Raw genomic sequence first — 13,690 nt, forward strand, 5'->3', positions numbered from 1 at the left:
GCTTGGGTGTACATTTGCTCTTATCAGTTTATATAATTGTTTTTGAATAGTCAATCTAGTTCACAGCTGTGAAATATAATGAAATTTGTTCCAGAAATGAGTAACTGTTTCCCACATCAGCACAACATTCTTAGAGTATCACTGATGGCAGAAAGTCAAAATATTTTAACATCTTTGATCCTCATTCTCTGAATATGAAAACATTCTCATGTTACAGTGTGCTCTACACTTGCGAAAAATGTGAAAGTACACATATTACCAGACACATAAAGGGTCTACAGTTAACTGAATAGCTAAAATTTGGCTCCTTAATTAATAGAATATGAAGTATGGGTCATTGCTCTTTGAAGGGCTGATTTGAATTCCTTATTTCTCAGGCTGTAAATCATTGGATTGAACAACGGTGTGAGGATGGTATAAGATACAGATATTAGGGTATCTTGACTTGAAGAGTAATTGGATTTGGGCCTTAAGTAGATGAAAGAGGCACAACCATAATGAACAGTTACCACAATGAGATGGGAGGCACAGGTAGAGAAAGCCTTGTATCTTCCAACAGAGGATGGGATTTTTAGAATGGCAGAGATGATGAGGACATAGGAGACCAGAATAAGTAACAGTGGAATAACCAAGACAAACACACCAAGCACAAATATGACCAACTGATTGAGATACGATTGGTGAGATGCCAGCTTGAGGACTGGAGAGACATCACAGAAGAAGTGATGGAGCTGGTTGGAGGAGTGGAATGGCAGGTGAAATATCATGGAGGTGGTGGCCAGTGAGATTATGAAGCCACAGGCACAGGCAGCAGCCACTAGTCCCACGCACACCCCGAAACCCATGAGCACTGTGTAGCGCAAAGGGTTACAGATGGCTACATAGCGATCATAACCCATGGCTGCCAGCAGGAAGGAGTGAGAGCAAATGAGGAAGAGGAAGAAAAACATCTGGATGGCACAGCCTAGAAAAGAAATGGTCTTCTTCTGGGCCAACAGGTCAACCAGCATCTTGGGTACAATGACGAAGGTGTAGCAAGTCTCAGAACAGGAGAGGACACCAAGGAAGAAGTACATGGGGGTGTGGAGGGCTCTGTCCAGCACAATGGTAGAAACGATGATGACATTGGTGCCCAGCATGAACAAGTACACAAGCAGGAAGACAACAAAGAGCAGCCGCTGCAGCCCAGCCAGAGATGAGAAGCCGAGGAAGACGAACTCTGTCACTAAGGTCTCATTGGCCCACTCCATGGTCACTGCTATACAGGAGAGCCAGAGCCAGAGCCACAGGCCAGGATCCAGGGATGGAGAAAGGCATGGGGAACTCAGCACAAAGTCTGCAGGTGGCAGGCATCTCCAGATGTTTGATGGAACTCATACATTCCCTCCAAAATAGTCTGCCAAAATAAGAATTAAGGCTAAATATGGAACAGAATAACTGACAACCAATGAGTAGACTTTTCCCAAGGCTATGAACACATTATCTCTCCAGGCAAGGATTAAAGATTTGCCTAACAGTTTTCTCTTGTACCTTACTTATGGATTATTGTGGTTTTCTTGCTCACCAGAAGCCCAAGAAAGTCAACTCTTCAAAAGTGAAAAATATGGTTAACTTCAGCTATCTGAACTTGATCACAATGTGGAATAAAAGAATGAGAAATGTTCAGAAACAGTATCTGAACTTCAGTTTATCAACTATAAAATGGGAAGGAAAAAGAAGAATTAGATGATCTCTGAGCAAAAGGGTGAAGGGATCTGTACTTATTGACAACTTATTATATGCTAAAAAATAATGGTAAAAATAGCATATCCATTTTGTCAACTATTAATTATAATTTTATGTCAACATCCAAAACAATAAGAAAATAGAAGAGAAGCCTTTAATGTTGTTTCTAACATTAAGAAGAGATGAATTAGAAACACTTCTGGAAATTCTGAAACTAGAGCAGTGGGCAAGGATGGAACCGAAAATAACGTTAAACAAATATTCGTGTTTTTTTTTCCCCCCCCCCCAGAAAAAGAATAGTCATCAGGGTGGTAAAAAAAAAAAAAAAGAAAAGAAATCAAGACATTGACTTTGTGGCATTTTGTACCACACTTAATTTTTCCATTCTATTAATAGGTGCCTCAGAGAAAGAGAAATAGAGTTTTGCAAAAATGGCCATGAAGTTGTCACAGAGAATGAGAAACAAAGGTATAATTGGGCAGTTTTCTGGGTTCCAACTCCTGACATAAATCATAGGCTTTATTTATTTTGTATCTTGGTATGTTAATAATGCTCCTTTTGAATAATCTGACTACTAAGTGTAGTTTGCAAACTGCTAGAAAAGATTATTTCTAAAGTCTTTTTCAGTTCGTTTCAGTTCGGTCACTCAGTTGTGTCCGACTTTGTGACCCCATGAATCGCAGCCTGCCAGGCCTTTCTGTCCATCATCAACTACAGGAGTTCACTCAGACTCACGTCCATCGAGTCAGTGATGCCATCCAGCCATCTCATCCTCTGTCGTCCCCTTCTCCTCCTGCCCCCAAACCTTCCCAGCATCAGAGTCTTTTCCAGTGAGTCAACTCTTCACATGAGGTGGCCAAAGTACTAGAGTTTCAGCTTTAGCATCATTCCTTTCAAAGAAATCTCAGGGCTGATCTCCTTCAGAATGGACTGGTTGGATCTCCTTGCAGTCCAAGGGACTCTCAAGAGTCTTCTCCAACACCACAGTTCAAAAGCATCAATTCTTCGGCACTCAGCTTTCTCCACAGTCCAACTCTCACATCCATACATGACCACAGGAAAACCACAGCCTTGACTTGACGGACCTTTGTTGGCAAGGTAATGTCTCCGCTTTTGAATATGCTATCTAGGTTGGTCATAACTTTCCTTCCAAGGAGTAAGCATCTTTTAATTTCATGGCTGCAGTCACCATCTGTAGTGATATTGGAGCCCCCAAAAATAAAGTCTGACAATGTTTCCACTGTTTCCCCATCTATTTCCCATGAAGTGATGGGATCAGATGCCATGATCTTAGTTTTCTGAATGTTGAGCTTTAAGCCAACTTTTTCACTCTCCTCTTTCACCTTCATCAAAAGGCTTTTTAGTTCCTCTTCACTTTCTGCCATAAGGGTGGTGTCATCTGCATATCTGAGGTTATTGAGATTTCTCCTGGCAATCTTGATTCCAGCTTGTGCTTCTTCCAGCCCAGCATTTCTCATGATGTACTCTGCATAGAAGTTAAATAAGCAGGGTGACAATATACAGCCTTGACGTTCTCCTTTTCCTATTTGGAACCAGTCTGTTGTTCCATGTCCAGTTCTAACTATTGCTTCCTGACCTGCATATAGCTTTCTCAAGAGGCAGGTCAGGTGGTCTGGTATTCCCATCTCTGTCAGAATTTTCCACAGTTTCTTGTGATCCACACAGTCAAAGGCTTCGGCATAATCAATAAAGCAGAAATAGATGTTTTTCTGGAACTCTCTTGCTTTTTCGATGATCCAGCAGATGTTGGTAATTTGGTCTCTGGTTCCTCTGCCTTTTCTAAAACCAGCCTGGACATCTAAAGTTGTTTTAATATCAGATAATTTTTTCATGGGTGTGTTTACCACTAACCAAGCCTAAGAAGTAAGAAAGTATTCTCTGGATGCAAAATCATCTAGCATTTATTGACTGTATCCAGTCTTTGTGTATGTACTTTTAGTATACTTATATACTTATCCATCATTTTGTGCTGAAGAATTATTTGCATCTGTTCTCAAAAGTTTTTTTCAATATTTCTAGTCAATAGTAAATGTTAGCTTTCTAAAAACTAAGTAAATGATTAAAATTTTCTGAAACAACTATTACTAGAATTTGGAGAATATAATTTTACTCTCTCTTAATCACTGGAAACTGGTCCTAAAATGCATAGGTATGATTATTGTTTTTCTGAAATTAGTACTAGGATATTCACATACATTAGTTTTAAAGCTCTTTAACACAAACAATTGGAATTTTCAGTGACTGCAACTTTAAAAATAAGTATAAAGATATTTCTATTACATATAAATGCAAAGGGTGTATATACCAAATACCCCTAGTGCCACCTGGGAAAATTATATCCTCAATATGTACACATATGTGTATATATATACACATATATATGTATAAATGTCTGTTTTCTATATAAAGAAAAGCAAACTGATGAAATAGTTTCTCTACATAATACCTCCAACTGGACAAATGGACTTCTGTTCATTTCAAAACATTGATGGAAATATAAATTTATAGTCATTTTTTATCCTTGTCTTATCAATTTCCCAAAATTTTTCTGAATCTTCTTTCAACTAATTCACATGTAAACCCACCACACCCTCACTTCACTGAGTATGAATTGTAGAGTAGACTATAAAAGTTAGAATTACCTGATTCTTAAAGAGTATCTACATTTACCCAATACCATAAAACACAGCTGTTAGGATTATTTGTCCCTCAGACCCATGAAGGTAGCTGATTTCAGTTAGGTAGATTTTTTTCATACTATTATTAATAGTATTAATAATATAACCCCACAGTCTAAATGAGTTGTGTGATTGATGCATTTGTTCTTTTCATGGTGCATGGAGACCCACTGGCACAGTATATCTGAGAAGACATCAAAGACCACCACAGTGTGTTATATCAGTACTAGGGATAGAAGGCAATGGCAACCCACTCCAGTACTCTTGCTTGGAAAATCCCATGGATGGAGGAACCTGGTGGGCTGCAGTCTATGGGGTCGCTAAGAGTCAGACACGACTGAGAGACTTCACTTTCACTTTTCACTTTCATGCATTGGAGAAGGAAATGGCAACTCACTCCAGTGTTCTTGCCTGGGAAGCCTGTTGGGCTGCTGTCTATGGGGCCGCACAGAGTCGGACATGACTGAAGCGACTTAGCAGCAGCAGCAGCAGGGATAGAAAAATTTAAAGAGCAGAAGAATAAAAAGATCTTCCAGCCAAATACTTATAGGCTATAAAATTAAGTTAAAAGATCCCTCAGTTTGAAGTGAGAAAATCTATATTTTAGGTCTAGCATTGTGTGACTTTGGGCAAAATTCTTAACTTGGATATCAATCTCCTTATTTTAAAATTAAAAGTGAAAGTGGAAGTCTTCCAGTTGTGTCCAACTCTTTGCGACCCCATGGATTATACAGCCCATGGAATTCTTCAGGCCAGAATATTGGAGTGGGTAGCCTTTCCTTTCTCCAAAGGATCTTCCCAACCCAGGACTCCCACACTGTGGGCGATTCTTTACCAGCTGAGCCAGAAGGGAAGCCCAAGAATACTGAAGTGGGTAACCTATCCTTTCTTCAGTGGATCTTCCCAACCCAGGAATTGAAATGCAGTCTCCTGCATGGCAGGCAGATTCTTTACCAACTTAACTATCTTGGAAGCCCTTGAAAGAGACAGGGAAATAACTGTAATAAACTGCTAAGGTGCATGGAAAGTATTTAAACAGAGACTTCTACAGAATATCCTACAGAAAGAAATTTGACTTAGGGTAGCAGTTGACTACTGGCCCTTAATAGCATTTTCAACTCATGGACTGCAAGATTCTTTACTTAGATAACCTTGAAAATTCCCTGATAATATTCTAGAGCTTATAGATAGAATTCAGGTTACAATCCTTACAGCTGACACTTTCCCACTCTACTTTCTGACACCTTAGATACTCCCCAGGGATTTATGTAATTTAGATTTAAAAGTGACTCAATACTTGAGGTTACCATGTACATTTAAAAAAGGAGCAAATCACAAATTTTTAAGGTGTAAAATATTTTGAGACTTTCAAATATATATCTTATGGAAGGCATTAATTAACTGAGATAAACCAAGTAGGCAGCCTCAGATAATAAAGAAATTGAATTTTTATATTCTTAAGTACACATGAATATCCTGAATTTGACATTTTAAAATGGAGTTTAAGTAGAGTTTTCAATTATAGCTTAAAACATACAACCATGAGTAGACAGCAGAAAGAATATTGATTAAGTATTTGTTTCACTTAATCCGAGTCAACCAACCTTTAAAAAAAAAAATAAGAATGGAAAATCTACTAGGAGCATAAATGATCCAGTATAATAGTCATGAAGAAAAACTCAGAGCACTATGCCCAATCATTCTTAGTACCTGGAATTAAAAGCAGCTTCTGTTTCTCCTTCTTAACCCTGCCACTTACCAGAATTGCAGTGAGGTTCAGTGTCCATAACACTACCCTTTGCCAAGGTCTAGACCCCACGAAGCCCTTAGACTAACCAGATCAATATTCTTACTGCTTAGCAAGTACTTATTAATATATCTCCTTTCAACTCAGAAACAGCTGTTCAGTATCTGGAATCCTAGGAAAGTAGACTCTACGTCAAAGACTAGAACCTGAGGAAATAGCAGAAGAGACTGACTCTGCCTTGAGACAGAAGTTCTCTGCATCAAAAGTAGCATCCGCTATCCATCAGGAATCTATTTGTCCAGCCAAAGTCAAAATCTTGAGAACTTGTGGTTCATGCAATTCTTAGAATCACATGGGATGTTGATCATTAGAAGCATATACTCTGATTATTGGTCTCCTGAGGCTTGATCTACTGCCCTGAAGACCTTGTCTTGGGGTTAATTAGAAGCCAACTTTATTTTGGAAAAAATAATGTTGCCAATTTCTCAAAGGAACCCTTAGTTGAGAAACCTGGGGAGCAGAAGCCTTGAGTGTAATAAGTTCACATCTGCATTGAATATTCAGTATATTTGTAAGAGATTATGAAAAAGATTTTGTGGTGTTTGAGAAGACTCTTGAGAGTCCCTTGGACTGTAAGGAGATCCAACCAGTCCATCCTAAAGGAGATCAGCCCTGGGTGTTCTTTGGAAGGATGATGCTAAAGCTGAAACTCCAGTACTTTGGCCACCTCATGCGAAGAGTTGACTCATTGGAAAAGACTCTGATGCTGGGAGGGATAGGGGGCAGGAGGAGAAGGGGACAACAGAGGATGAGATGGCTGGATGGCATCACTGACTCGATGGACATGCGTTTGAGTGAACTCCGGGAGTTGGTGATGGACAGGGAGACCTGGCGTGCTGCGATTCATGGGGTCACAAAGAGTCAGACATGAATGAGCGACTGAACTGAACTGATGAAAAAGAAATCACTGCAACTTAGTCTGTAATGCAGCAAAGCATGGACATATTTTCATTGAATTTTAAATCAGTATACTGGTGTATTTATCCAGGGACTTTGACCTTTAGTGTGTACACGAATCAAAGGAGGCCTTAGTTACAAATTCCTCTTATCAGGTTCTTGTCCATAGAAATTCTAATCAAGTGCACTGGGGTGTTTTTCAAAAGCTTGAGTTTTAGAAAATACCTTAAATCTAGTTAAAAATATCATTAAATTGTTATCTTATTTTATCTATTGTTTATACTAGAATAAATAAAGCTGTCAGTTTTATCAGTTCAGTGGCTTAGTCCTGTCTGACTCTTTGTGACCCCATGAATTGCAGCACACCAGGCCTCCTTGCCCATCACCAACTCCCGGAGTTTACTCAGACTCACGTCCATCGAGTCAGTGATGCCATCCAGCCATCTTATCCTCTATTGTCCCCTTCTCCTCCTGCCCACAATCCCTCCCATAACCAGAGTCTTTTCCAATGAGTCAACCCTTCCAATGAGGCGGCCAAAGTACTGGAGTTTCAGCTTTAGCATCATTCCTTCCAAAGAACACCCAGAGCTGATCTCCTTTAGGACTGACTGGTTGGATCTCCTTCCAGTCCAAAGGACTCTCAAGAGTCTTCTCCAACATCACAGTTCAAAAGCATCAATTCTTTGGCACTCAGCTTTCTTCACAGTCCAACTCTCACATCCATACATGACCACTGGAAAAACCATAGCCTTGACTAGACAGACTTTGTTGGAAAGTAATGTCTCTGCTTTTGAATATGCTATCTAGGTTGGTCATAACTTTCCTTCCAAGGAGTAAGCATCTTTTAATTTCATGTCTGCAGTCACAATCTGCAATGATTTTGGAGCCCCAAAAAATAAAGTCTGACATTGTTTCCACTGTTTCCCCATCTATTTCCCATGAAGTGATGGGACCAGATACCATGATCTTCGTTTTATGAATGTTGACTTTTTTTTTTTTTCTTTTTTTTTTCTTCCAATTTTATTTTATTTTTAAACTTTACATAATTGTATTAGTTTTGCCAAATATCAAAATGAATCCGCCACAGGTATACATGTGTTCCCCATCCCGAACCCTCCTCCCTCCTCCCTCCCCATACCATCCCTCTGGGCCGTCCCAGTGCTCCAGCCCCAAGCATCCAGCATCATGCATCGAACCTGGACTGGCAACTCGTTTCCTACATGATATTTTACATGTTTCATTGCCATTCTCCCAAATCTTCCCACCCTCTCCCTCTCCCACAGAGTCCATAAGACTGTTCTATACATCAGTGTCTCTTTTGCTGTCTCATACACTGGGTTATTGTTACCATCTTTCTAAATTCCATATATATGCGTTAGTATACTGTATTTATGTTTTTCCTTCTGGCTTACTTCACTTTGTATAATAGGCTCCAGTTTCATCCACCTCATTAGAACTGATTCAAATGTATTCTTTTTAATGGCTGAGTAATACTCCATTGTGTATATGTACCACAGCTTTCTTATCCATTCATCTGCTGATGGACATCTAGGTTGCTTCCATGTCTTGGCTATTATAAACAGTGCTGCGATGAACATTGGGGTACACGTGTCTCTTTCCCTTCTGGTTTCCTCAGTGTGTATGCCCAGCAGTGGGGTTGCTGGATCATAAGGCAGTTCTATTTCCAGTTTTTTAAGGAATCTCCACACTGTTCTCCATAGTGGCTGTACTAGTTTGCATTCCCACCAACAGTGGAAGAGGGTTCCCTTTTCTCCACACCCTCTCCAGCATTTATTATTTGTAGACTTTTGGATCGCAGCCATTCTGACTGGTGTGAAATGGTACCTCATAGTGGTTTTGATTTGCATTTCTCTGATAATGAGTGATGTTGAGCATCTTTTCATGTGTTTGTTAGCCATCTGTATGTCTTTTTTGGAGAAATGTCTATTTAGTTCTTTGGCCCATTTTTTGATTGGGTCGTTTATTTTTCTGGAGTTGAGCTGGAGGAGTTGCTTGTATATTTTTGAGATTAGTTGTTTGTCGGTTGCTTCATTTGCTATTATTTTCTCCCATTCTGAAGGCTGTCTTTTCACCTTGCTAATAGTTTCCTTTGATGTGCAGAAGCTTTTAAGGTTAATTAGGTCCCATTTGTTTATTTTTGCTTTTATTTCCAATATTCTGGGAGGTGGGTCATAGAGGATCCTGCTGTGATGTATGTCGGAGAGTGTTTTGCCTATGTTCTCCTCTAGGAGTTTTATAGTTTCTGGTCTTACGTTTAGATCTTTAATCCATTTTGAGTTTATTTTTGTGTATGGTGTTAGAAAGTGGTCCAGTTTCATTCTTTTACAAGTGGTTGACCAGATTTCCCAGCACCACTTGTTAAAGAGGTTGTCTTTAATCCATTGTATATTCTTGCCTCCTTTGTCGAAGATAAGGTGTCCATATGTGCGTGGATTTATCTCTGGGCTTTCTATTTTATTCCATTGATCAATATTTCTGTCTTTGTGCCAGTACCATACTGTCTTGATAACTGTGGCTTTGTAGTAGAGCCTGAAGTCAGGTAGGTTGATTCCTCCAGTTCCATTCTTCTTTCTCAAGATCGCTTTGGCTATTCGAGGTTTTTTGTATTTCCATACAAATTGTGAAATTATTTGTTCTAGCTCTGTGAAGAATACTGTTGGTAGCTTGATAGGGATTGCGTTGAATCTATAAATTGCTTTGGGTAGTATACTCATTTTCACTATATTGATTCTTCCAATCCATGAACATGGTATATTTCTCCATCTATTAGTGTCCTCTTTGATTTCTTTCACCAGTGTTTTATAGTTTTCTATATATAGGTCTTTAGTTTCTTTAGGTAGATATATTCCTAAGTATTTTATTCTTTCCGTTGCAATGGTGAATGGAATTGTTTCCTTAATTTCTCTTTCTGTTTTCTCATTATTAGTGTATAGGAATGCAAGGGATTTCTGTGTGTTGATTTTATATCCTGCAACTTTACTGTAGTCGTTGATTATTTCTAGTAATTTTCTGGTGGACTCTTTAGGGTTTTCTATGTAGAGGATCATGTCATCTGCAAATAGTGAGAGTTTTACTTCTTCTTTTCCAATTTGGATTCCTTTTATTTCTTTTTCTGCTCTGATTGCTGTGGCCAAAACTTCCAAAACTATGTTGAATAGTAATGGTGAAAGTGGGCACCCTTGTCTTGTTCCTGACTTTAGAGGAAATGCTTTCAACTTTTCACCATTGAGGATAATGTTTGCTGTGGGTTTGTCATATATAGCTTTTATTATGTTGAGGTATGTTCCTTCTATTCCTGCTTTCTGGAGAGTTTTTATCATAAATGGATGTTGAATTTTGTCAAAGGCTTTCTCTGCATCTATTGAGATAATCATATGGTTTTTATTTTTCAATTTGTTAATGTGGTGTATTACATTGATTGATTTGCGGATATTGAAGAATCCTTGCATCCCTGGGATAAAGCCCACTTGATCATGGTGTATGATCTTTTTAATGTGTTGTTGGATTCTGATTGCTAGAATTTTGTTAAGGATCTTTGCATCTATGTTCATCAGTGATATTGGCCTGTAGTTTTCTTTTTTTGTGGCATCTTTGTCAGGTTTTGGTATTAGGGTGATGGTGGCCTCATAGAATGAGTTTGGAAGTTTACCTTCCTCTGCAATTTTCTGGAAGAGTTTGAGCAGGATAGGTGTTAGCTCTTCTCTAAATTTTTGGTAGAATTCAGCTGTGAAGCCGTCTGGACCGGGGCTTTTTGAATGTTGACTTTTAAGCCAACTTTTTCACTCTCCTCTTTCACCTTCATCAAGAGGCTTTTTAGTTCCTCTTCACTTTCTGCCATAAGGGTGGTGTCATCTGCATATCTGAGGTTAATGATATTTCTCCCAGCAATCTTGATTCCAGCTTGTGCTTCTTCCAACCCAGCGTTTCTCATGATGTATTCTGCATAGAAGTTAAATAAGCAGGGTGACAATATACAGCCTTGACGTTCTCCTTTTCCTATTTGGAGCCAGTCTGTTGTTCCATGTCCAGTTCGAACTGTTGCTTCCTGACCTGCATACAGGTTTCTCAAGAGGCAGGTCAAGTGCTCTGGTATTCCCATCTCTTTCAGAATTTTCCACAGTTTATTGTGATCCACACAGTCAAGGGCTTTGACATAGTCAATAAAGCAGAAATAAATGTTTTTCTGGAACTCTCTTGCTTTTTCCATGATCCAGCGGATGTTGGCTATTTGATCTCTGGTTCCTCTGTCTTTTCTAAAACCAGCTTGAACATCAGGAAGTTCATGGTTCACGTATTGCTGAAGCCTGGCTTGGAGAATTTTGAGCATTACTTTACTAGCGTGTGAGATGAGTGCAATTGTGCGGTAGTTTGAGCATTCTTTGGCATTGCCTTTATTAGGGATTGGAATGAAAACTGACCTTTTCCAGTCCTGTGGCCACTGCTTAGTTTTCCAAATTTACTGGCATATTCAGTGTGGCACTTTCATAGCATCATCTTTCAGGATTTGAAATAGCTCCACTGGAATTCCATCAGCTCCTTTAGCTTTGTTCATATGATGCTTTCTAAGGTCCACTTGACTTCACATTCCAGGATGTCTGGCTCTAGGTGATTGATCATACCATCATGATTATCTTGGTCTTGAAGATCTTTTTTGTACAGTTCTTCTGTGTATTCTTGCTACCTCTTCTTAATATCTTCTGCTTCTGTTAGGTTCATACCATTTCTGTCCTTTATTGAGACCACTTTTGCATGAAATTTTCCCTTGGTATCTCCAATTTTCTTGAAGAGATCTCTAGTCTTCCTCATTCTGTTGTTTTCTTCTATTTCTTTGCATTGATCACTGAAGCCTTGCTTATCTCTTCTTGCTATTCTTTGGAACTCTGCATTCAGATGCTTATATCTTTCCTTTTCTCCTTTGCTTTTTGCTTCTCTTCTTTTCACAGCTATTTGTAAGGCCTCCCCAGACAGCCATTTTGCCTTTTTGCATTTCTTTTCCATGGGGATGGTCTTCATCCCTGTCTCCTTTACAATGTCACGAACCTCCTTCCATAGGTCATCAGGCACTCTGTCTATCAGACCTAGTCCCTTAAATCTATTTCTCACTTCCACTGTATAATCATAAGGGATTTGATTTAGGTCATACCTGAATGTTCTAGTGGTTTTTGCTACTTTCTTCTATTTAAGTCTGAATTTGGCAATAAGGAGCTCATGATCTGAGCCACAGTCAGCGCCCGGTCTTGTTTTTGCTGACTGTATAGAGCTTCTCCATCTTTGGCTGCAAAGAATATAATCAATCTGATTTCGGTGTTGACCATCTGATGATGTCCAAGTGTAGAGTCTTCCTTTGTGTTGTTGGAAGAGGGCGTTTGCTATGACCAGTGGGTTCTCTTGGCAAAACTCTATTAGCCTTTGCCCTGCTTAATTCCATATTCCAAGGCCAAATTTGCCTGTTACTCCAGGTGTTTCTTGACTTCCTACTTTTGCATTCCAGTCCCCCATAATGAAAAGGACATCTTTTTTGGGTCTTAGCGCTAAAAGGTCTTGCAGGTCTTCAGAGAACTGTTCAATTTCTGCTTCTTCAGCGTTACTGGATGGGGCATAGACTTGGATTACTGTGATATTGAATGCTTTGCCTTGGAAATGAACAGAGATCATTCTGTCCTTTTTGAGATTGTACCCAAGTACTGCATTTCAGACTCTTTTGTTGACCATGCTGGCCACTCCATTTCTTCTGAGGGATTCCTGTCTGCAGTAGTAGATATAATGGTCATCTGAGTTACATTCACCCATTCCAGTCCATTTTAGTTCGTTGATTCCTAGAATGTCAACATTCACTCTTGCCATGTCCTGTTTGACCACTTCCAATTTGCCTTGATTCATGGACCTGACATTCCAGGTTCCTATGCAATATTGCTCTTTACAGCATCAGACCTTGCTTCTGTCACCAGTCATATCCACAACTGGGTATTGTTTTTGTTTGGCTCAATCCCTTCATTCTTTCTGGAGTTATTTCTCCACTTATTTCCAGTAGCATAATTGGGCACCTACTGACCTGGGGAGTTCCTCTTTCAGTATCCTATTATTTTGCCTTTTCATACTGTTCATGGTGTTCTCAAGGCAAGAATACTGAAATGGTTTACCATTCCCTTCTCCAGTGGACCACATTCTGTCAGACCTCTCCACCATGACCCGCCCATCTTGGGTGGCCCCATGGGCATGGCTTAGTTTCATTGAGTTAGACAAGGCTGTGGTCCTAGTGTGATTAGATTGACTAGTTTTCTGTGATTATGGTTTCAGTGTTCTGCCCTCTGATGCCGTCTTGCAACACCTACCATCTTACTTGGGTTTCTCTTACCTTGGACTTGGGGTACCTCTTCACGGCTGCTCCAGCAAACCGCCGCCACTTCTCCTTACCTTAAACGAGGGGTATCTCCTCACTGCTGCCCGTCCTGACCTTAAACATGGAGTAGATCCTCTAGGCCCTCCTGTGCCCACACAGCCACCCCTCTTTGGACGTGGGATTGCTCCTCTCGGCCGCTGC

General features: G+C 39.7%; 1 protein-coding gene across 1 annotated transcript; it reads right to left on the reverse strand.

Annotated features, from left to right (window-relative positions):
* Nucleotides 1-308: 308 nt before the first annotated feature.
* On the reverse strand, nt 309-1,250 carry LOC139179939 (olfactory receptor 10K1-like). Its single transcript, XM_070780567.1, has one exon. The coding sequence runs from the start codon at nt 1,248-1,250 to the stop codon at nt 309-311; it is 942 nt and encodes a 313-aa protein (XP_070636668.1).
* Nucleotides 1,251-13,690: the final 12,440 nt, after the last annotated feature.

This window comes from Bos indicus, chromosome 3 (genome assembly GCF_029378745.1).
Source record: "Bos indicus isolate NIAB-ARS_2022 breed Sahiwal x Tharparkar chromosome 3, NIAB-ARS_B.indTharparkar_mat_pri_1.0, whole genome shotgun sequence".
Lineage (NCBI taxonomy): Eukaryota > Metazoa > Chordata > Mammalia > Artiodactyla > Bovidae > Bos > Bos indicus.

Bases quoted from the DNA above. Each gene is read 5' to 3' on its own strand.
- LOC139179939 (XM_070780567.1), bottom strand. From the start codon at position 1,250: ATGGAGTGGGCCAATGAGACCTTAGTGACAGAGTTCGTCTTCCTCGGC.